This window comes from Macaca nemestrina, chromosome 10 (assembly GCF_043159975.1).
Source record: "Macaca nemestrina isolate mMacNem1 chromosome 10, mMacNem.hap1, whole genome shotgun sequence".
In the NCBI taxonomy this organism is placed as follows: domain Eukaryota; kingdom Metazoa; phylum Chordata; class Mammalia; order Primates; family Cercopithecidae; genus Macaca; species Macaca nemestrina.
The window spans coordinates 76,153,489-76,174,791 of NC_092134.1; the positions used below are offsets into that span (position 1 = coordinate 76,153,489).

The following is a 21,303-nucleotide window of genomic DNA, read 5'->3' on the forward strand; positions in this document are numbered from 1 at the left end:
TTCCTTCTCTGCCCTTGGGAGGGAGATGATCCTTGTGAATGAGTATTTCCTCTAGGAGAGCTGTGGTGTGAAATCAGAAGCAGCTGAGCCAGACCTTGGATGACCCTTCCTGCAGAAGCAGTGCAGCAGTGCAGACAGGAATCCCTTCTCAAGTGGGCAGTCAAGGAGGGTTATGATCATGCTCCCCAGGACTGTGTGTTCAGAAAAACTGCTTTGGGAAAAGCTGTATTTGGAATCAGACAGCAGACCCTGACCCTGAGAGTCCTCAGATTGCTCACAACAGCTGCACAGTTTTGAATGGCTAATGGGGAAGGGAGTACAGCAGGTCTACCCTGATAAGAGAGATTGTCTGTTTGTCAAAGAGATGTTAAATCTTCAAGCTGTCCCGGGCTTGGTCACCTACCTGCTCAGCAGTCGTGCTACTTACGTGAAATTTCTTCTATGATTATTAACCTTATTGTTCCTTCCCTTTCCCTCCCCATCTCTGCCCACACCCCCTGCCCCACTCCCTGCCTCTCTTTTCTCTTCCCTTTTCCACATGCCTCTCTGCTGGTCCACAGCCAGTCCCGGCTCTGCAGCCCTCTCCGCAGCCTGTTCAGTTCTCTCCAAGCTCCTGTCCCCAAGTCCTTCTGCCAGTCTCTCCGCCCCAGCAGTACAACATGGTATAAACTCCATTCCGCCTTTCTGTCTCGTATATGTGTGGCCTGTATCTGTGGGTATGTCTGGGTCAGTCTGTGATGGCCTTGTAAGTATGTTGTGCTTTTGGAGGGTATATTGAAAGCTATTTCTTCTTGAGGGGCCAGCACAGGCTGAACTATACTCCATGCTAATGGCCTCATCACAGCACATCAAAAGATGCTTAAATGTAAGACAGAGGAACACTGTGTTCCCCCGAGTTTCAGGACAGAGAATGAAATTGGATGTTGGTATAACCTAGGCTCTTCATCTCTACCATGTACATCCTAAATCTAATTTGCTCCCTGGGCATGTCTGAGGAACCCAGTTTTTTCTATACAGAATGGTTCTCTATAATTTCCTTTAAAAGTAAAAACACAGGCCGGGCGTGATGGCTCACGCCTGTAATTCCAGCACTTTGGGAGGCCAAGGCAGGCAGATCACCTGAGGTCAGGAGTTCAAAACCAGCCTGCCCAACATGATGAAACCCTATGTCTACCAAAAAATACAAAAATTAGCTGGGTGTGGTGGCACACACCTGTAGTCCTAGCTACTCGACAAGCTGAGGCAGGAGAATCGCTTGAACCTGAGAGGCTGAGGTTGCAGTGAGCCAAGATTGCACCACTGCACTCCAGCCTGGACAACAGAACAAGACTGTCTCAAAAAAAAAAAATGCAGTTGCAGACTTCTCTGGTATCACTGGCAAAAACTTAAAACTGTTCCCCTATTTTGCTATCAGTTTATATTTTAAAAATCCTCATCCACTGCATAGCACATGCTGTTTAAATCGTTTGTACTCTATAAATCCTTTGAAGATCTGATTTGCCTCATCATTGATAACTTCCGTCATAGTTGTAGGAGCCCTGAATTGTTTTGCTCTGTCTTAACATCTGCTTTTTCACTAGAATCCCCTCCCTCCTCCTACCTCTTATTTCTATTTTGATTGTCCTGGAATATGGAGTTCAAAATAATCTGCAATCCAGTTCACTTGTCATCTTTTCCTGCCCAATAAGTGGCAAAAGAGCTGACTTGAAGATCAGATCCCTGAAAATGGAATGAAACTACAGAAAAGCATTGTCTTTTGGTTTCTGCTGGTTTTGTGTGTGTGTGTGTGTGTGTGTGTGTGTGTGTGTGTGTGTGAGAATTACTGTCCAGAGAGCAGAAGGGAAGAGGAAGCTAACAAACTCTAACCTATCACCATACAAGTGAGAGATGGAACACCATCACCCTTGCTGCTTAGGAAAGAGAGCTGAGAGAGAAGGCAATTACAGCCTGGCCAGTCAGTCTTACCCTCCAGCTTAGTCACTCACTCTGCCCTCCTTTTGGAGGTGAGAATTGGAAGTAGTTTCTGAAGGGCAGGAGAACTCTAGGCTAGTGTCAGAGAACAAAGGTGGAAATGACCTCCAGAGGGAGTAAGGAGATAAGCAGCAGGAGTGGGTGCCCCCAGTCTTGCTGCTGCATAGGCAGAGCTGTGAAGGCACATGAATCTAGCTACCCATGATCCACTCAAGGTGTTATCTGGGTCCTTTATTATAAAAACAGGATTTGTGGCAATGTAGGGGCCTTTTTATGGTTGGGGGCATAAGAAAGACAGGAAATGGGAAGACTCTTTAATCTTTTTTGTTAACCCACTAGTTTGTCCTGTTTTTTCTATATACAGTAATTGTGTCATTGCTCCCATTTCCCGGGGACTAACCCTAACAACAATCATAGGCCACGTGTGGTGGCTCACACCTGTAATCCCAGCACTTTGGCAGTCCGAGGCGGGCTGATCACTTGAGTTCAGGAGTTCAAGACCAGCCTGGCCAACATGGTGAAATCCCGTCTCTACTAAAAATACAAGAATTAGGCTGGCGCAGTGGCTCACGCCTGTAATCCAAACACTTTGGGAGGCTGAGGTGGGTGGATCACCTGAGGTCAGGAGTTTGAGACCAGCCTGACCAACATAGTGAAATCTCATCTCTACTAAAAATACAAAAAAATTAGCTGGGCATGGTGGCACATGCCTCAACTACTTGGGAGGCTGAGGCAGGAGAATTGCTTGGACCCGGGAGGCGGAGGTTACAGTGAGCCAAGACTGCACCATTGCACTACAGGCTGGGCAACAAGAACCAAAACTCCATCTCAGAAAACAAACAAAGAAACAAACAAAAAACAAGAGTTAGCCGGGTTTGGTGGCAGGAGCCTGTAACCCCAGCTACTCAAGAGGCTGAGGCACGAGAATTGCCTGAACCTCGGAGGCAGAGATTGCAGTGAGCTGGGATTGAGCCACTGCACTCCAGCCTGGGCAACAAAATGAGACCGTGTCTCAAAAACAAACAAACAAAAAAGCACACAACTATAATCAGGGTCACCGTTGTTACCTCATATGTGATAGAGAGACTGGCTCTGGAGTTGGGCTTCAACAGCTATTCATTTCATAGCACAGCACAGAGGTAGGACTATCCCACATTGTTTTAAAGAAGGTTGTAAAAAGCATTGCTATTTCTCTCTGTCTATGTTGAAGCCAAAGACATGAGGTTTGATACAGCCCCAATCCTTGCGTCTTATACTCTCTCAACAGGCAGATGACCTCAGCAACCCCTTTGGACAAATGAGCCTTAGTCGCCAAGGTTCTACTGAAGCAGCTGACCCATCTGCAGCTCTATTCCAGACCCCACTTATCTCCCAGCACCCTCAGCAGACTAGCTTCATCATGGCTTCCACGGGTCAGCCCCTCCCCACTTCCAACTATTCCACCTCTAGCCATGCACCACCTACTCAGCAAGTTCTGCCACCCCAGGGGTACATGCAGCCCCCTCAACAGGTGAGCAGCTCCAGTTCCCAGCTTAAATCACTTAATTCATTTTGTCTCGTATTATACTTTCTTTATTCCTCTAGTTTAGACAGACCAGAGGGAATACCTCTCCCTACCTTGCACTTGAGAGTTGTTCTAGCCAGAAAGTCTTCTTTCTATATAACATAAATCCTTGTTTTACTGCAACTGCAGGTCCAAAATACCTCCGTTTACATACTTCTGGCCATCAATCTTGAGGCATTTATAGTAGTATGCTGATGTTGCGGCTGAATTTTAGGGACTTCTCACACATCTGTCTCCTCTCACCATAGATCCAGGTTTCTTACTATCCCCCTGGACAATATCCTAACTCCAACCAGCAATATCGACCTCTCTCTCACCCGGTGGCCTATAGCCCCCAACGTGGTCAACAGCTGCCTCAGCCATCCCAGCAGCCTGGTAAGAGAAACCACTGGTTTAAGAAGGCAGTGAATAAGGGAAGGGCACACCAGGAAAGAAAGAGTACCTTCTCCATTAAAATGAAGGTGGGTCTAGGGGCAGGAATGATTAGGGTCCTACAAACAGACCTAGGCTCTCCAGAAAAAGAAAAGATAAAATAGAATGGAGAAGAGAAATTACAGATAGACCGTGACCTCCTAAACATTCATACTAATGTATTTTCTGCCTTGCCCATCTCTAGGTTTACAGCCCATGATGCCTAACCAGCAGCAGGCGGCTTACCAAGGCATGATTGGGGTCCAGCAGCCACAGAACCAGGGCCTGCTCAGCAGCCAGAGGAGCAGCATGGGGGGCCAGATGCAAGGCCTGGTGGTTCAGTACACTCCACTGCCTTCTTACCAAGTGGGTGCATTCTGCATTGGGAAGGATCACCCTAGTCCTTGGCATGAGGAAAAGGAGAGCCTCCCAGGGTCATCCATACTAAAAACTCCAATACTAAAATATTGTCTACTTTCCCTTAGAATGTTTAGGTTTTTTTCCTATGACAGCCCATGGAGTTTGAGAAGAATATTTAAATTGTTTGGTCTTTATACAGCCATGGAATGAGTATATGTCCAGGAAAGTAGTGGCTAAAGGAAATCAGGCTCCTTTCTTTATGTCACATGCCCCAAGGGTGGTATTTGGAGAAGGCAGAAATAGAGACAGCTCTGGAAACATTTTCTTTAGGCAGATGGGGAGAACAGGAGGAGGCTGTAAGGTAGGGAAGGAAGTTGTAATGCCCCAATATAGTGACGACTAGGCTGTTTGTGGATGAGCTCAATGCGAATGTGAGTAGTCATTCTCTTCTCTTTCTCACCCAGGTTCCAGTGGGTAGTGACTCGCAAAATGTGGTCCAGCCGCCTTTCCAGCAACCCATGCTGGTTCCGGCGAGCCAGTCTGTGCAAGGAGGCCTCCCAGCAGCAGGGGTACCAGTGTACTATAGCATGATCCCACCTGCTCAGCAGAACGGTACGAGGTGAGGACTCCCAGAGAGCCAGGACATCTCCCATAGACCTTCAGCAATGGTTGCGTCATGGTTTTGTTTCCACTGGCCTAAGAAAGGCAGGGGTAAATATCCCAGTGGTTCCCTAATTCAGGTAGAATATGAGGGAGTTCATTCTCCTTTTCACTTACTGATTTGACATTTGCATAAGAGGTTATCAGCAGAAAAAAATTCCTGCCTCAGAGACTTATAATTTATGATTTCCTCCATTTTTATTTTTCAAAAGACTGGGACTCAGAACTAGAGGATAAAGACTGCTCATCATTAAGAGAAGAAATTTTTTGGACTGTGATGTGTAACTTTTTCCATGTACTTCTGTTTATCAATGAAACTGATGATGTATCTATTTCTGTATCTATATATACCTGAATATAGGTCATCATGAATAGAATTTTTAGTGGTAGAAGGCACCTTAGAAATTATCTAGTCGACACCCCTTGTTTCATTTTTCTCTCATTTTTAAATGAGGAAATTCCAGCTAGGGCTGTTAAAAAATTTACCTAAATTCACGTAGCTAGTTAGAGGCAGATGTGGAACAAGAACTGGAGTCTGGGCAACTCCATGTGTTTCTATGTGCCTGTCTCCCAGTGTATGTACATTTACCTTTGTCTTTTTCTATATATGTCTCCAGGTTGTTTTGAGTTTGTTTTCTATTTGTCTTTATGTGACTATATTCCTTTTTTTTTTTTTTTTTTTTTTTTTTTTTTTGGAGATGGAGTCTTGCTCTTGTCACCCAGGCTGGGAGTGCAATCACAATCTCAGCTCACTGCAACCTCCATCTCCTGGGTTCAAGTAATTCTCCTGCCTCAGCCTCCTGGGTAGCTGGGACTACAGGTACGCGCCACCACGCCCAGCTAATTTTTGTATTTTTAGTAGAGACGGGGTTTCACCATGTTGACCAGGTTGGTCTCGAATTCCTGACCTCATGATCTGCCTGCCTTGGCCTCCCAAAGTGCTGGGATTACAGGCGTAAGCCACTGTGCCTGGCTGACTTTTTTTTTTTTTTCAGTTCAAAAATAATTAGCAATCCTTAGTTTTTGTGTTTGTTTGTTTTTTTTACCCATCTCTCTCTAGCACTCTATGTCTGTGTCTGTGACACTCTCTTTGTCTGTGTTTCTATTGTGTTTCTTGTAATCTCTGTGTGTGCATATGTGCATGTATGTGTGTCTGGTGTTTCCACAGTGTTGAGAAGAGCATGTGTTGCTAACATTCCATCTGTAGCACTGATTAGCAGCTTCCTAATTGAAAGATGATCAAGTACAAATACATATAATTAACTTTGAACTGATGAGTGATTTTAGAAATTGCGTGGCAAATTGGTCTGGGAATGGCTTGAAGCTGCCTCTGCTTCCCATAGGGGAGGACCAGGAAGCAGCAGCTGTTTGCCAGGAGCTGTGTTCGTCCCTCTGCTGCTTCACCACTCCTCTCTTCTCTGTCTTCCCAGCCCTTCTGTAGGGTTTCTGCAACCCCCTGGCTCTGAGCAGTACCAGATGCCTCAGTCTCCCTCTCCCTGCAGTCCACCACAGATGCCACAGCAGTACTCAGGTAAGAGGATAAAGAATTGCGGGTCTTGGGCACTGGCAAGAGCAAACATTGCGGAAGGGCTTATGCTTTAGAGCTGGGAAGGGCAAAAAGAGTTCAGGTATTGAGTCTGTCCCCACTGTGACTCCATCACAAAGAAAAAACAAAGTCTTGGCTGGTGTTTTCCAAGGGTACTGAAGCTGACCTCTCAAGATGACACCTGTAATCCCAGCACTTTGGGAAGCCAAGGCAAGAGGATCACTTCAGCTGAGGAGTTTAAGACCAGCCTGGGCAACACAGCAAGACTTTGACTCTACTAAAAAACTTTTTTAAAAGGCCAGGCATGGTGGCTTATCCCAGCACTTTGGGAGGCCAAGGCGGGTAGATCACTTGAGCCCAGGAGTTTGAGACCAGCCTGGCCAGCATGGCTAAACACCCCATCTCTACTAAAAATACAAAAATTAGCCAGGCATGGTGGCACACGCTTGTCATCTGGCTACTCGGGAGGCTGAGGCACAAGAATCATTTGAACCTGGGAGGCACAGGTTGCAGCTCATGCCACTGCACTCCAGCCTGGGCAACAGAGCGAGACTCAGTCTCAAAAAAAAAAAAAAAAAATTATGGTCGAGTGCGGAGGCTCACGTCTGTAATTCCAACACTTTGACGGGCAGATCACCTGAGGTCAGGAGTTCAAGACCAGCCTGGCAAACATGGTGAAACCCCACTTCTACTAAAAATACAAAAATTAGCTGGGCATGGTGGCGTGCACTTGTAATCCCAGCTACTCAGGAGGCTGAGGCACAAGAAATGCTTGAACCCAGGAGGCAGAGGTTGCAGTGAGCCTAGATGGTGCCACTGCACTCCAGCCTAGGCAACAGAGCAAGACTCTGTCTCAAAAAACAAACAAACAAACAAACAAACAAAACAAGCCAAGCATGGTGATGCGCCCAGTAGTCACAGCTACTCAGGAGTCTGAGGGGGAACAATCGCTTGAGCCTGGGGGGTCGAGGCTGTAAGGAGCTGGGATCGTGCCATTGCACTCCAGCCTGAATGGACCCAGATAGGGAGTTGGGACCCTGTCTCTAGGGGAAATAAAAAAGAAATGACATTTGTTGCCTCAGCCCTGAAAAGCTATGTCTTTGAATTCTTAGTTTTCTTTTTTTTTTTTTTTTTCCTTTTTTTTTTATCTGAATCTAGCACTATACTCACATGCCTTTGGGTCATGAAATGAAGACACAGAAGACCTGTGTCTTCTGTACTTATCCTTCGTATTGACAGCATTTCTTTTCTCTTGGAAGTGTGAGGGAAGTAGATAAAATACTTTTTAACTTACAGCTTAGATTTGTTTAGCAGCTTTTAGTGTGTGCTCACATACATTGTAACATTTTAATTCTCACCATAACTTTGTGAGGAGGAAATTTAAAACTCAAAGAAATTAAATGACTTGCCTAAAGTCACAATCCTCTAACTTGAATTTGGATCTTTTGACTTTCCGCATCCTGTACTAAGTCTTCAACACATTTTCAACACATTTTTTTACTTAGTTTCTTTCTCTCCAGTGGAAAATGAATGGACGTCATGTTACACAGCTAAAGGCCCTCTTTGAAGAGGCCAGCCATTCCAAGTTAGTAAGTTTATGCCATGCAGCCTTTCACTGCCTTTGCCAAGAATTCCCCTAACACACAAGTACAGCTGCCCTTGTTTGTATCCCTTTTACCCTACTCTGAAATAGCAGTGCACTGCAGTTAAAGAAACTTCAGGGGTCTGTGTGCAGTGGTACACAGCTGTAATCCCAGCACTTTGGGAGGCCAAGGCGGGAGAATTTCTTGAAGCCAGGAGTTCAAGACAAGCATGGGCAACAAAGCAAGACCCTATCTCTACAAAAATTTTAAAAATTAGCTGGGCATGGTGGCATGTGCTTTTAGTTTGTCCCAGCTACTTGAGAGACTGAGGCAGGAAGATCACTTGAGCCCAGGTGTTTGAGGCTGCAGTGAGCTATGATGGTGCCACTGCATCACGGTGATGTCACCCTATCATCATGGAGAGCAAGACCCTGTCTCAAAAAAAAAAAAAAAATCTGGAAGGAAGGGAGTCTTTGTTTTTTCTTTTCTTTTCTTTTCTTTTGATATATATATATTTTTTGAGACAGAGTCTCGCTCTGTTGCCCAGGCTGGAGTGCAGTGGCGCAATCTCGGCTCACTGCAACCTCCCCCTCCCAGGTTCAAGCAGTTCTCCTCCCTCAGCCTCCTGAGTAGCTGGGACTACAGGCGCCTGCCACCACGCCCGGCTAATTTTTTTTTTTTTTTTTTTTTTTTTTTTAGTAAAGGCGGGGTTTCATCATGTTGGCCAGACTGGTCTTGAACTCCTGACCTCAGGTGATCCACCCGCCTTGGCCTCCCAAAGTGCTAGGATTACAGGCGTTGAGCCATCTTCCCAGCCCAGCTTGGGAAGGAAGTCTTTTTTTTTTTTTTTTCCTCAAGACAGACTCTCTCTCTCTCACCCAAGCTGGAGTGCAGTGGCGCAATCTCGGCCACTGCAGCCTCCGCCTCCCAGGTTCAAGCAGTTCTCCTGCCTCAGCCTCCCGAGTAGCTGGGATTACAGGCACATGCCGCCACGCCTGGCTAATTTTTAAATTTTTAGTAGAGACGGGGTTTCACCACGTTGGCCAGGATGGGCCTGATCTGACCTCGTGATCTGCCCGCCTCCGCAGGAAGTCTGAATTTAGCCTCCAACCATCTCCTTTCCACTCTATCGTGGGAATGTCAGAGTGCCCTCTTCTGGTGAGAGGGAGATATTTTGTCAATTTTCCCCATTTAGAAATGGAATATTTTCACTTGAAGATTGTTTGTACCCTCACTATGTTGGATGCTGTGGCGTAGATTCCAGAATTAATCTTACTCATTAGACATGATCAGTTCTTACCTTTAAGGAGCAATGACTTCCAGGCCAGGCACGGTGTTTCATGCCTGTAATCCCATCACTGTGGGTGGCCAACGAGGGTGGGTCACTTGAGGCCAGGAGTTCGAGACCAGCCAGCCTGGCCAACATGGCAAAACCCCATCTCTATTAAAAATACAAAAATTAGCCGGGCATGGGGGTGCACGTCTGTAATCCCAGCTACTTGGAAGACTGAGGCACGAGAATCGCTTGAACCCAGGAGGCAGAGGTTGCAGTGAGCCGAGATTGCGCCACTGCACTCCAGCCTGGGCAACAGAGCGAGACTGTCTCAAAACAACAAAACAAAAAAAGGAGCAATGACTTCTGCCTTCATACAGGCTGAGGTTTTTAATTCAAAAGTCCTTAATTTTTATTATGTTATTGGTCTCTCTGGCTGTTTCTCCTAGTGTCCGCCAGGGGCACTTGGCCTTAAAATTTCCAGTGGGGTATGGAAATTGCAGAAAGCAGCTCCAAGAAGCACTGTAGCCTGTGGTGGTGCTGGGTACCGCAGAGCATTTTTTCTCCTGCACATACTTGTAGGTATACTTGTATGTGCATTTTTCTGTGTATCCTTTGTGGTATGTCCTTATATCTACTGGGTCACTGTGGTTACATCTATTCATCTTCAAATGCAAGGTCTTTGAACCATAAGCAAATCAAGTGAAAATAATTTTTCATTACCTACTCTGGCCATCATACTAGGTTAATTTAAGTAAACTAAAACCATAGTTCTGGAAGTTGGCAACATTAGAAATCTGGACTAGGATTAGAAGAAAGAGATAATTAACGTAGGCTTCCCACATCAAAAGAAATGGGGAATCCCTCTTTATCGTCTGTTTTCCTTGTTTCTTTGGAATTTTCTCAGTTTTATCTCCTTTGTTCCTAGTTACCCTGGTTGATCCTAGGCTTCTGACTGACCCCTTGTACTTTTCCTAGATAGTGGGACCTTGTGTTCTACCCATATCATCTAAAAGACTGTATTCACCATATCATCGATTTTACAGGTCTTTAATCCCTGCTTGTGGAAATCTAAGAGGAAGTGGAAAAAGGGAAACAAGTGCTTCTTCTGCCTTGTTTACCCTATACTGAAAAGATAGACTGCAGGCATAACCCACAAGGGCCCGTCTGTCACCTTCAGAGGACAGTTACCCGCCCTTCTCTCATGTAGCAACATGGTCACTTTTCCAAAAATAAAGGCAGGGATTAGGATTGGCTGTTCCTGGAACAACTGTTCTGGTTTATTAATACATTTTTGTAGTTGCCCCAGGCCTAAACTTTAATTCCTTCACTATAGTATGAGACATAACTCTAACCCCAGGAAAAACTCCCATTAAAATGATGAGTTGCAGGTCCCTTGAGGTTTCTACAGGGGTGCTTGTCTGGGGAAGATGCACGCAGACATGAAATGGCAGTGATACCTATACAGAGACTCCCAATTCACAGTGACACAGCAGCATGGACAGAGTGAAATGCATACAGAAATAGCCTCTCACATATTTACTGGCTCATTGTTTAGCTGAGGGGTTTCCAAAGCTGAGACTGCTCTTTTGTCTTCCATTTAGTGAAGATATCCTACTCCTGCACCAAAAAAAAGGAAAAATACCAAGATATTATTGGTTTCTATCTTTTAATTTGGGAAAGATGCCTGTGGATTTTATTTTTCTGAACAATTCCTTTCCATAGATGTGATTTCTGGTGGTAAGAAAGCCTATCAGTCTTCTACCTCAGTGATTTAAAAAAACAAAAAAACAAAAAAAAAATAACAAAAAACAATTCTGCCAGATATAAATGTCATCTGTTTGTATTTATGCGGTTTGCTGTGCCCAATCGACCTTTCTGCCCAGGTTTAATGATGCCACTTAAAAAGCCATTCACACGTCCCCTCTCCTTTCAGAGCTTTCAAGCTGAAATTGATTTCCTTATTCAACCCCCCTCTCCCCCTTCCCACCCGCTGCCAACCCATGCTCCTTCCCCCAACCTGATTATATGGAAGTGCTGTCACTGGGCAGTGGGTTTTTTTTTTTTTTTTGCCACGTCTATTAAGAAGTAGCGACAGTTCAGCTGCTAACAGATGCCACCTGCTTTGGGCTCAAGGAAGAGAAGCATAAAAATCAGCTCATCAGTGGAGTAGTGCTCTGTGTCCTCAGCTAAGTGAAGGAACAATGCTTCAGGCCAGCAGGGGAGGACTCAGTGTGGGGAGGAGCTCAGGACAGGCTGCAACTAAAAACCCAGGCTTTGTTTTTGTTGGGATCAGAGATAATAATATGAGGACTTTGTTTTGTTTCCCTTTCTCTGTGACCTCCCTAATAGCTCCTTATGGCTACCTGCTGGTATTAGAAAGAGCTTCCACTGCCTTGCTTATGCTTATTCCTACACACTCACCCCCTTCTCCACCTTTCCTGGCCCAGAGCATTAGGCTCAGATTATGAGCTACTTTCTAGAAAAACAATAGATTTAATTATTCTTACATTGGACCCTCTGGTAGCAATGAGGTATTTGAATACCTTCTAGAAAAACAATAGATTTAATTATTTTTACATTAGACCCTCAAGTAGCAATGAGGTATTTGAATAAGGTCAATTGCAATTTTGTTGGTACAGGATGTGAGCGAGTCTTAGGATGGGGAAATAAAATGCCCCGAAAAACTACAGTAAGGGGGCAGTTGTTAAATGCATGACACTCCACAACTGTGCAGTGTTCCTATGGCCCTACTACAATCTATGCCCATGAATACTCTGTCCACCTTGGCAGGAGATGGGGATATCTGAGCCTGTTGCACTGAGTGTTTGTGCTCTCTGATTGGATGAATCCTAGAGGATCAGGGGTACAAATTGGCTGGGGAATATGATATGACAGATCTTGTCTCCTGAGCTTCTCTCTCAGACCTCCCACCATTTCTTTTCCCTTCTTTTGACTGATACTACCTGAGAAAAACAATCAACTCACTTCCCAGCATGACTGGTGCCCAGGGCAGAGGCTGCAACATTTCCTGTCACAGGAAGCAATTTGATGACAACAGCGGTTTCAGCCCTGGAGCATCGAGCCATGAAAACAGCAGCATTGCAGCAGGTTTTCAAGCTAGTAACCCCCAATGTCCATTTCTCCACCACCACCCACATGTGAACTCAGCCTCAACAGGAATAGAGCCTGGGAGGTCAGGAACAAACCCTCACTCTAGACAGTCCCTTGCCAGGAAGCAGAGCTCCAGCCCATCCCTCCCAGCAGGGACTGTCCATCAAACTGTTTGACCCTGACTCTTTATCTTGCTTTTCACCATGAAGATTTGGGTCTTAATGTTCCTCCTTATTAAGGCCTTTCCTTCTCCCACCCTGTGGGAGGGTGAGTCTCTCCATGGTTGCTAGTGCCAAAACCTCAAGGTCGCATTTAGTCAGTCACTTGAACCTGTCAGTGTAACCTTCAAAAGGTCTGACTCTCACTCCATTCCTGCTGGCATTGCCCTAATTTCAAATCTTTTCATTCTGTTTCAGCAGGCTTTTTTTTTTTTTTTTTTTTTGAGACAGGGTCTCATTCCGTCACCCACTCTGGAGTGCAATGGCATAATCACGGCTCACGGCAGCCTCGACCTCCCAGGCTCACATGATCCTCTCACCTCAGCCTCCTGAGTTGCTGAGACTACAGGTGCATGCCACCATGCCCAGCTAATTTTTGTATTTTCTGTAGAGACAGGGTTTCACCATGTTGCCCAGGCTAGTCTTGAACTCCTGGGCTCAAGCAGTCCACCTGCCTTGGCTTCCCAAAGTGCTGGGATTACAGCCATGAGCCATTGTGCCCGACCTTCAGTAGCTTCCTAAATGGTCTTTCTTGCTACTAGTCTCTCTCCCTAGCTATCCTACATTCGGCCATTTGTGTTAGCTCTCCAAAGCACAGGTCTCCCAACACCTACAGGATAAAGTTCAAACATCTTACCAGAATGTGCTTCAAACTCTGACACCAACTATTTGTTTAATGTCTGACTCCTTAATAGACTGTCCATTCTATCAGGACAGGGACAGCTTTATTTCTTGTACACTCAGTGCCCAACATAGGAACTAGCACATAGCAAATGTTCAATAAGTGTTTGTTAAATAAACGTGTCTCAGGGCCGGGCGCGGTGGCTCAAGCCTGTAATCCCAGCACTTTGGGAGGCTGAGACGGGTGGATCACGAGATCAGGAGATCAAGACCATCCTGGCTAACACGGTGAAACCCCGTCTCTACTAAAAAATACAAAAAAAAAAACTAGCCGGGCGAGGTGGCGGGTGCCTGTAGTCCCAGCTACTCGGGAGGCTGAGGCAGGAGAATGGCGTGGACCCGGGAGGCGGAGCTTGCAGTGAGCTGAGATCTGGCCACTGCACTCCAGCCTGGGCTACAGAGTGAGACTCCATCTCAATAAATAAATAAATAAATAAATAAATAAATAAATAAATAAACGTGTCTCATCTCCTGCTGCTTCCCCTACGTGGCCCCTGTGTCTTAGCACCTTGAATCATTTGTCATTTCCTGAATATGACATACATTTCCATGCTGTTCCCTCCGCTTGAAATGTTTCCCAACTTACCCCATTCTTGGCCAAGACATACTTTCTGGGTCTGGCATAGTAAAACTATGTGCATTTATCTTCTCCAGAACAACCAGAGGTCACTGGCTTATCTACAGCCATTACCAGAAAAGCCTGCACGTGTCTGCAGCCCTGGCCCATGACCCAGACCAGAACCCGTACAATGCCTAGACATTTGAGCAGTCTGACCTGGGCATTTGGTTATAGCCAGTATTGACAGAATGGAGTAGTTTTCTGCCAAGCATACCAAAGTACCCCTCATCAGGTGAAGGCCAGGGGAACACTGGCATCTGGGGCTCATATCCCTTCCCCTCAAACTTCTACTGGTTTGAGAAGATGGAGTCAGAAGCCACATCAGCAGCCATCTCAGGTTCCTGGCAAGATGTAGCTTGAGTGACCCTGAGGCAATGGGTGGATTTGTTTGCTGCTTTCCCACTCAGGGCTAGCTGGAAGGCAAAAATACAGTTTGAATTTGTAACCGTTTTCTTCCCGCCCTTCAGGAGTGTCACCTTCTGGACCAGGTGTGGTGGTCATGCAGCTGAATGTCCCTAATGGACCCCAGCCCCCTCAGAACCCATCCATGGTCCAGTGGAGTCATTGTAAATACTACAGCATGGACCAGCGGGGGCAGAAGCCTGGAGACCTGTACAGTCCTGACAGCAGCCCCCAGGTGAGTGCAGCACTCAGCCTTGGCAAGGAGATGACCTTATTCTTCCCAGGGTGCAATGTTTGCTATTGACTGAGCAACCTCTTTTACGTATCTTTTCCTGGGTACTTTTTGGGGAGAAACACAAGAAATAGAGAGCATCTTCTTTTAAGGAACCTAATATCTAAGGTGGCAGATGGGATATACACTTGAAAATGCTCAGAGAATACTTAAATCAATGTGCCAGAAGTGGATATTAAAATAACATAAATGGGCCAGGCGCGGTGGCTCACACCTGTAATCCCAGCACTTTGGGAGGATGAGGTGGGAGGATCACTTGATGTCAGGAGTTTGAGACCAACATGGTGATACCCTGTCTCTACTAAAAAGTAAAAAATTAGCCAGGCGTGGTGGTGGGCACCCGTAATCCCAGCTACTCAGAAGGCTGAGAGGCAGGAGAATCGCTTGAACCCGGGAGGTGTAGGTTGCAGTGAGCCAAGATTGCACCGCTGCACTCCAGCCTGCCTGGGTAATAGAGCAAGACTCCACCTCAAAAAAATAAAATAAAAATAAAATAGCATAAATGAATTAAGGTCTGAGGTTGCAGTTTGAAGGAAGAGTCTGACTTTGGCAGAGTTCAGCAAGAGAAACTGATTTCCTGAGAGAGGTGAATTTTAAGCTAAGCCATAGGAATATCCAGAGGGTAACGTTTGATGTTTATCGTGTGCTCCTCTTTTCCACAGGCCAACACACAAATGAGCAGCAGCCCTGTCACATCTCCTACCCAGTCTCCAGCACCCTCTCCTGTCACCAGCCTCAGCAGTGTCTGCACAGGACTCAGTCCCCTGCCTGTCCTCACACAGTTCCCCCGGCCTGGGGGTCCAGCACAGGGTAGGGGCTTAGATTAGTGCTGGCTGCTGTGGAATTCACCTTTCACATCCCATTCCCAGTTGCAGAGATTGAAAGAGTAACAACAGGCAGGGGACCAGTGTGGATGATCCAGTTCTGGGAGCTAACTTAACATCCCTGTATAGGCCTTGGACACTTGCCACTTTCTAGTGCTGTCCATACTTAACTTTCTTTAGCCTTCTTTACATACTTAGTACTTACAACCAAGTAGGTGAAAAGAGCTGGGGAAAATAAGTTCACTGAACTTTCTAATGACCAAAGAGTTTAACCTAACATCAATACCAAGTCCGAGGGCTGGGAATGTGGGGCTTTGTAAGAAACAGTATGGTCTTAGAAAAGGAAACACTAGATTTGGTTTCAGAAGTTCCAGTCTCACCACTAACTAGCTTCGCGATGTTCAACAAGTTAATTAAACTCAACTCAGAACTAGACCTCAGTTCCTAGTCTATAAAATGGAGTTAATCACACGTAAGATGGGAATTTTATCTGCTTTCTGCCCTAGCTGTCACAAGCAGTATAAAAATGAGAATGTAGTTTAAAAACTTTAAAGTGCTCTGAAATGTAATATTTATCAATAATAGGTAACACTTAATGGTACTTAATATGTACCAGGCATCGCTATAAATGCTTTACGTGTCTTATATTTTTTTAACCTTCCCAGCAACATTAATGAGGGAAAAAAATACCCAACATCGTATTTCCAGTAACAGAGTCACTATTTTAACCTAGGCAGTCTGGCTCCAAGTCTATGCTCTTGTCTACTGTACTTATATTGTCTCTCATGAGTCGGAAGGTTGAACCCTGGGTTTAGGGGTTGGGAGAATCTATATAAGAGATATAAGACAGCTGGCCGGGCGCGGTGGCTCAAGCCTGTAATCCCAGCACTTTGGGAGGCCGAGACGGGCGGATCACGAGGTCAGGAGATCGAAACCATCCTGGCTAACACGGTGAAACCCCGTCTCTATTAAGAAATACAAAAAACTAGCCGGGCGAGGTGGCGGGCGCCTGTAGTCCCAGCTACTCGGGAGGCTGAGGCCGGAGAATGACGTGAACCCGGGAGGCGGAGTTTGCAGTGAGCTGAGATCCGGCCACTGCACTCCAGCCTGGGCGACAGAGCGAGACTCCGTCTCAAAAAAATAAAAAAAATAAAAATAAAAATAAAAAAAAGACAGCTGGGCGCGGTGGCTCACGCCTGTAATCCCAGCACTTTGGGAGGCCAGGGCAGGTGGATCACCTGAGGTCAGGAGTTCGAGACCAGCGTGGCCAACGTGGTGAAACCCTGTCTCTACTAAAAGTTTAAAAAAAAATTAGGCCGGGCGCGGTGGCTCAAACCTGTAATCCCAGCACTTTGGGAGGCCAAGACGGGCGGATCACGAGGTCAGGAGATCGAGACCATCCTGGCTAACACCGTGAAACCCCGTCTCTACTAAAAATACAAAAAACTAGCCGGGCGAGGTGGCGGGCGCCTGTAGTCCCAGCTACTCCGGAGGCTGAGGCAGGAGAATGGCCTAAACCCGGGAGGCGGAGCTTGCAGTGAGCTGAGATCCGGCCACTGCACTCCAGCCCGGGCTACAGAGCAAGACTCCGTCTCAAAAAAAAAAAAAAAAAAAAAAAAAAAAAAATTAGCCAGGGGTGGTGGCACATGCTTGTAATCCCAGCTACTTGGGAGGCTGAAGCAGGAGAATCGCTTCCTAGGAGGCAGAGGTTGCAGTGAGCCAAGATCATGCCATTGCACTCCAGCCTGGGTGACGAGTGAAACTCTGTCTCAAAAAAAAGAAAAGAGAGAGAGAGATAAAAGACATGCATAACGGTTTGTAAGTTTCTTCCCTGGTCATTTTTATAGGACTGTTGTCTACAATGGATAGAGCCTTTCTTCAAGGATGATGGGACCTACTAGTCCCATTTGTCTGTGAGATACAGTTGACAGCCAAAAGATTTAGGAAGAAAAACATCTCTTATACCAGTCACATGGGCATTTCCATCATAGAAAATTAGGAATAGCATGCATTATTGCTGTCTATCTCCAAAGCCCCTTTAAGTCTTATAAAAGTCATACTATGAAGCTTAAGCTCCCAGAAAACCAATTGCTCTTACTCCCTAGGTGATGGGCGCTACTCCCTTTTGGGCCAGCCATTACAGTACAATCTGTCCATCTGCCCTCCCTTACTCCATGGCCAGTCAACTTACACGGTGCACCAGGTAAGGGTGTCCACCAGCAACTGTAGGGCCGTCAGACCCCTCTTCTTATTTGGATGCCTGTCTCTGAGCTTCAACCAGCTGGGTGTACAAGGGAAATAACACAGAATGAACAAAGCAGGAGCCTTGCCCTACCTCCTGTACTCATGTCTCCCACCCAACCCCCATGCCAAGAGGGAGGGGCTCTTTGTTTCTGAGTCACTGCTCCATGGCCAACCTGACTGCCTGGTGGGGTGGGGTCCTCTGGGTTGGTGCTACTCCACAATCTCTCAGGCAGACATTGTGATGCAAGTCAATGTTGTTTACATGGGATGAGAGTCGTCTTTCAAATGTTGAAGGGACAGAGTGGATTGAAGCATGGAAACCGGGGCAAGAGACAAGCACTCAAATCTGCCTCCACTGACCTGGGGACAGCAGATGTCGGTGAGTCACAGGATGCTGAATCCCCAAGAGAAGGTGCCCACCCTTCCAGCCCTTAATTACCAGTCCAGCATGAGTGGGAAAAGCCAGCTTAGGATGGGGAGTGGAAGTGGGACCCTTTGTGCTCAAAAGCAAGCAGAAATTGGAGAAGTGAAGTATCTCAGTCCTCCTTACCAAGCCATCTCAGATTGTGAGGAAGATCATGGTAAAAAGTGGGAATAACACAATTATGGGAGTTGCCTCTTATTAACAAAGAGTTTTCTAATTAGTGTCCTGTCCCTAATCTACAACATCTACCTTTGGTAGCCCTAGACCCAGTTTAGGAGAAGATTGGTAGAGAATATGGGGGAGGAACGCTCATCCTGCAAGCCTCCCACTAGGTGAACAAGATCTGTCTTGGGATTTGGAGCAATTTCCTAAACAAGGAAAGGAAGGGAAACTGACTTCCTGAGATGATAAGAAGGAAGAATCTATTTGAGCCAGCCTCTGAGTGGGAAGGGAACTATGGAACATATTTCAGATTGATACATTATTGTTAAAGAACATTAGCAAAAGCCACATTTTCTTCATAGCAATAGCACCTTATGAGAGAACTGAGGTATAGGTTCTCAGCTCAGAAACCCGGGATTCTGATTCCTAGTCCCTTCTTGCCTACATCTCTGGGCTAGGAGAAAAAGGTTCATTTGTTTTTCTCCTAGTTGCCCTGATCAGAGCTGGGATGGTGGGAAGGGGAAGAAAGGGCTAAGAGAGAAAGGCCAGACTTTTGAAAACATTGTATACAGATTTGGTCAGCTGGACACTTCTCTGCCAGGCTGCTGTCCAGTCTTTCCTGTCCTACTCGTCTCACAACCATATCCTCTCTCCTCCCCTTCCAGTCCTGGGGCGGGTGCTGGAGGTGACAGATCTCCCTGAGGGCATCACCCGTACCGAGGCGGACAAACTCTTCACGCAGCTCGCCATGTCCGGCGCCAAGATCCAGTGGCTCAAGGATGCTCAGGGGCTACCTGGAGGGGGTGGGGGGGACAACAGTGGGACTGCTGAGAATGGCCGCCACTCGGACCTCGCTGCCTTGTACACCATTGTGGCTGTGTTCCCCAGCCCCCTGGCTGCCCAAAATGCCTCCCTTCGTCTCAACAACTCCGTGAGTCGCTTCAAACTTCGAATGGCCAAAAAGAACTATGACCTGAGGATCCTGGAGCGAGCCAGCTCCCAATAAATGGAGGAGGGGAAAGGGACTGTCACAGAAGGAGCAAGGGCAGGGTGGAGGGGGTTGAAGGATCCTGACAGACCATGGACAGAGGCAAGTAAGGAGACTGATGTTAAACTGGAGCCTAAGACAGTGATGAAGATGGAAACAGATACCCACACTGGCATTGGACTCCTTCTTGCTCCCCTGCCATGGGTCCCCTCTTTTTCCCTGGTTGACCCCCACCCTTGCATCACTCTTCTTCCCATCCTATCCTCTTCTTTTTTTTTTTTTTTTTTTTTTTTGAGACGGAGTTTCACTCTTGTCGCCCAAGCTGGAGTGCAGTGGCACGATCTTGGCTCACTGCAACCTCCAGCTTCTGGGTTCAAGTGATTCTTCTGCCTCAGCCTCCCAAGTAGCTGGCACTACAGACATGCGCCACCATGCCTGGCTAATTTTTGTATTTTTAGTAGAGACGGAGTTTCACCATATTGGCCAGGCTGGTCTCAAACTCCTGACCTCAGGTGATCCGCCCGCCTTGGCCTCCCAAAGTGCTGGGATTACAGGTGTGAGCCACTGTGCCCAGCCCCCATCCTCTTCTATCATTTTTTAAATCTCTTCTCCCATCATAAAATTAATTTCTCTCATAATTTTGGTCAGGTAGAATTGGGAAAGTCCCACACTCTCCTCCTATTACCTTAACATCCCAAGCTTCCTTTCCTTTTTTGGTCTTTATGAATATATTTATATGGACAGAATTAAGATAAACAAAATTGAGTTCCCCATTCTCTCACTTCCCCATGTTGTCTTCCTAGACCCCACAGAGTTAAAACTTGGGACTCCCCTGGCCCCCACCAGAACACTTGTATATTGTTTGTTTGAAGTTCGTGCCGCAGTAACAGACACAGTATTTAATTGCACATACAGATGTTTGCTGGGTATATTCACTGTAAATTTTATTTAATCTGGTTTTTTGTTTGTTTGGGGGTTATTTGGGGGGAGGTTGGTTTTGTTTTTAAATATAAAAAAAAAAAAAAAATCTGTCACTGGACATCAGTCACTGTTTCTCTGTTGCCACCCTAGAATGGGTAAAGGGTTGGAGGCCCTGGGTAGGTATAGTCCTACAGCTGTTGGAGGTGTTTGTCGTGGGTTGGGATGGCTTTCTCTAGCATACGCACACTATTTTTAACACAATTCCCTCTGTCTCATCCTCTTCCCTGTACACAGTTCTGATAGATGACTAGATCTCTAATGGGACCATGGTTTTGGGCTCTCCCAAAACCTGCCACTGCGATTCATCGAGCATATCACTTCTCAGCTCTGGATCTGTGTCCAGAGCTGTGACTGCAGCGGCCTCCCGTATTCAAGCGATTCTTGTGCCTCGGTCTCCTGAGTAGCTGGGATTACAGGTGCGATCCACCATGCCTTATTATTATTATCATTATCATTATTATTATTATTATTATTTTGGCATTTTTGGTAGAGACAGGGTTTCACCATGTTGCCCAGGCTGGTCTTGAACTCCTGGGCTCAAGTGATGCCCCGCCTTGGCCTCCCAAAGTGCTGTGATTACAGGCATGAGCCACTGCTCCCAGCCCAACTCATCTTCTGAAAACCCTTTAGGGTTGTTTTTGTTTTTGTTTTTGTTTTTGTTTTTTTTGAGACTGAGTCTCGCCCTGTCGCCCATGCTGGAGTGCAGTGGCATGATCTCGGCTCACTGCAACCTTCACCTCCCAGGTTCAAGCAATTCTTCTGCCTCAGCCTCCCAAGTAACTGGGACTACAGGCATGCACCACTGTGCCCAGCTAATTTTTGTATATTTAGTTGAGACAGGGTTTCACCATGTTGGCCAGGCTGGTCTCAAACTCCTGACCTTGTGATCCACCCACCTCGGCCTCTCAAAGTACTGGGATTACAGGCGTGAGCCACTGCGCCTGGCCGCCTTTCTTTAATCCTAAAGCTGGAGGATTGGGTTTTAC

At 46.3% G+C, this 21,303-nt stretch overlaps 1 protein-coding gene across 31 annotated transcripts in view; it reads left to right on the plus strand.

The window, feature by feature from the left end:
- LOC105474113 (R3H domain containing 2) overlaps positions 1-20,375 on the plus strand; it is a 183,781-nt gene extending 163,406 nt beyond the window's left edge. For 22 of the 31 annotated variants that reach the window (XM_071071571.1, XM_071071565.1, XM_071071568.1 and 19 more), the window contains 11 exons: positions 561-662; positions 3,239-3,481; positions 3,784-3,910; positions 4,152-4,312; positions 4,771-4,925; positions 6,397-6,497; positions 14,468-14,637; positions 15,357-15,504; positions 17,624-17,721; positions 18,057-18,141; positions 19,014-20,375. In XM_071071571.1, coding sequence (XP_070927672.1) covers positions 561-662; positions 3,239-3,481; positions 3,784-3,910; positions 4,152-4,312; positions 4,771-4,925; positions 6,397-6,497; positions 14,468-14,637; positions 15,357-15,504; positions 17,624-17,721; positions 18,057-18,141; positions 19,014-19,354 — 1,731 coding nt within the window. In that variant the 3' untranslated portion in view covers positions 19,355-20,375. The remainder of the gene's footprint in view (positions 1-560; positions 663-3,238; positions 3,482-3,783; positions 3,911-4,151; positions 4,313-4,770; positions 4,926-6,396; positions 6,498-14,467; positions 14,638-15,356; positions 15,505-17,623; positions 17,722-18,056; positions 18,142-19,013) is intronic. The other 9 variants (XM_071071572.1, XM_071071570.1, XM_011728492.2 and 6 more) reach the window with 1 other exon arrangement.
- The last annotated feature ends 928 nt before the right edge of the window (positions 20,376-21,303 follow it).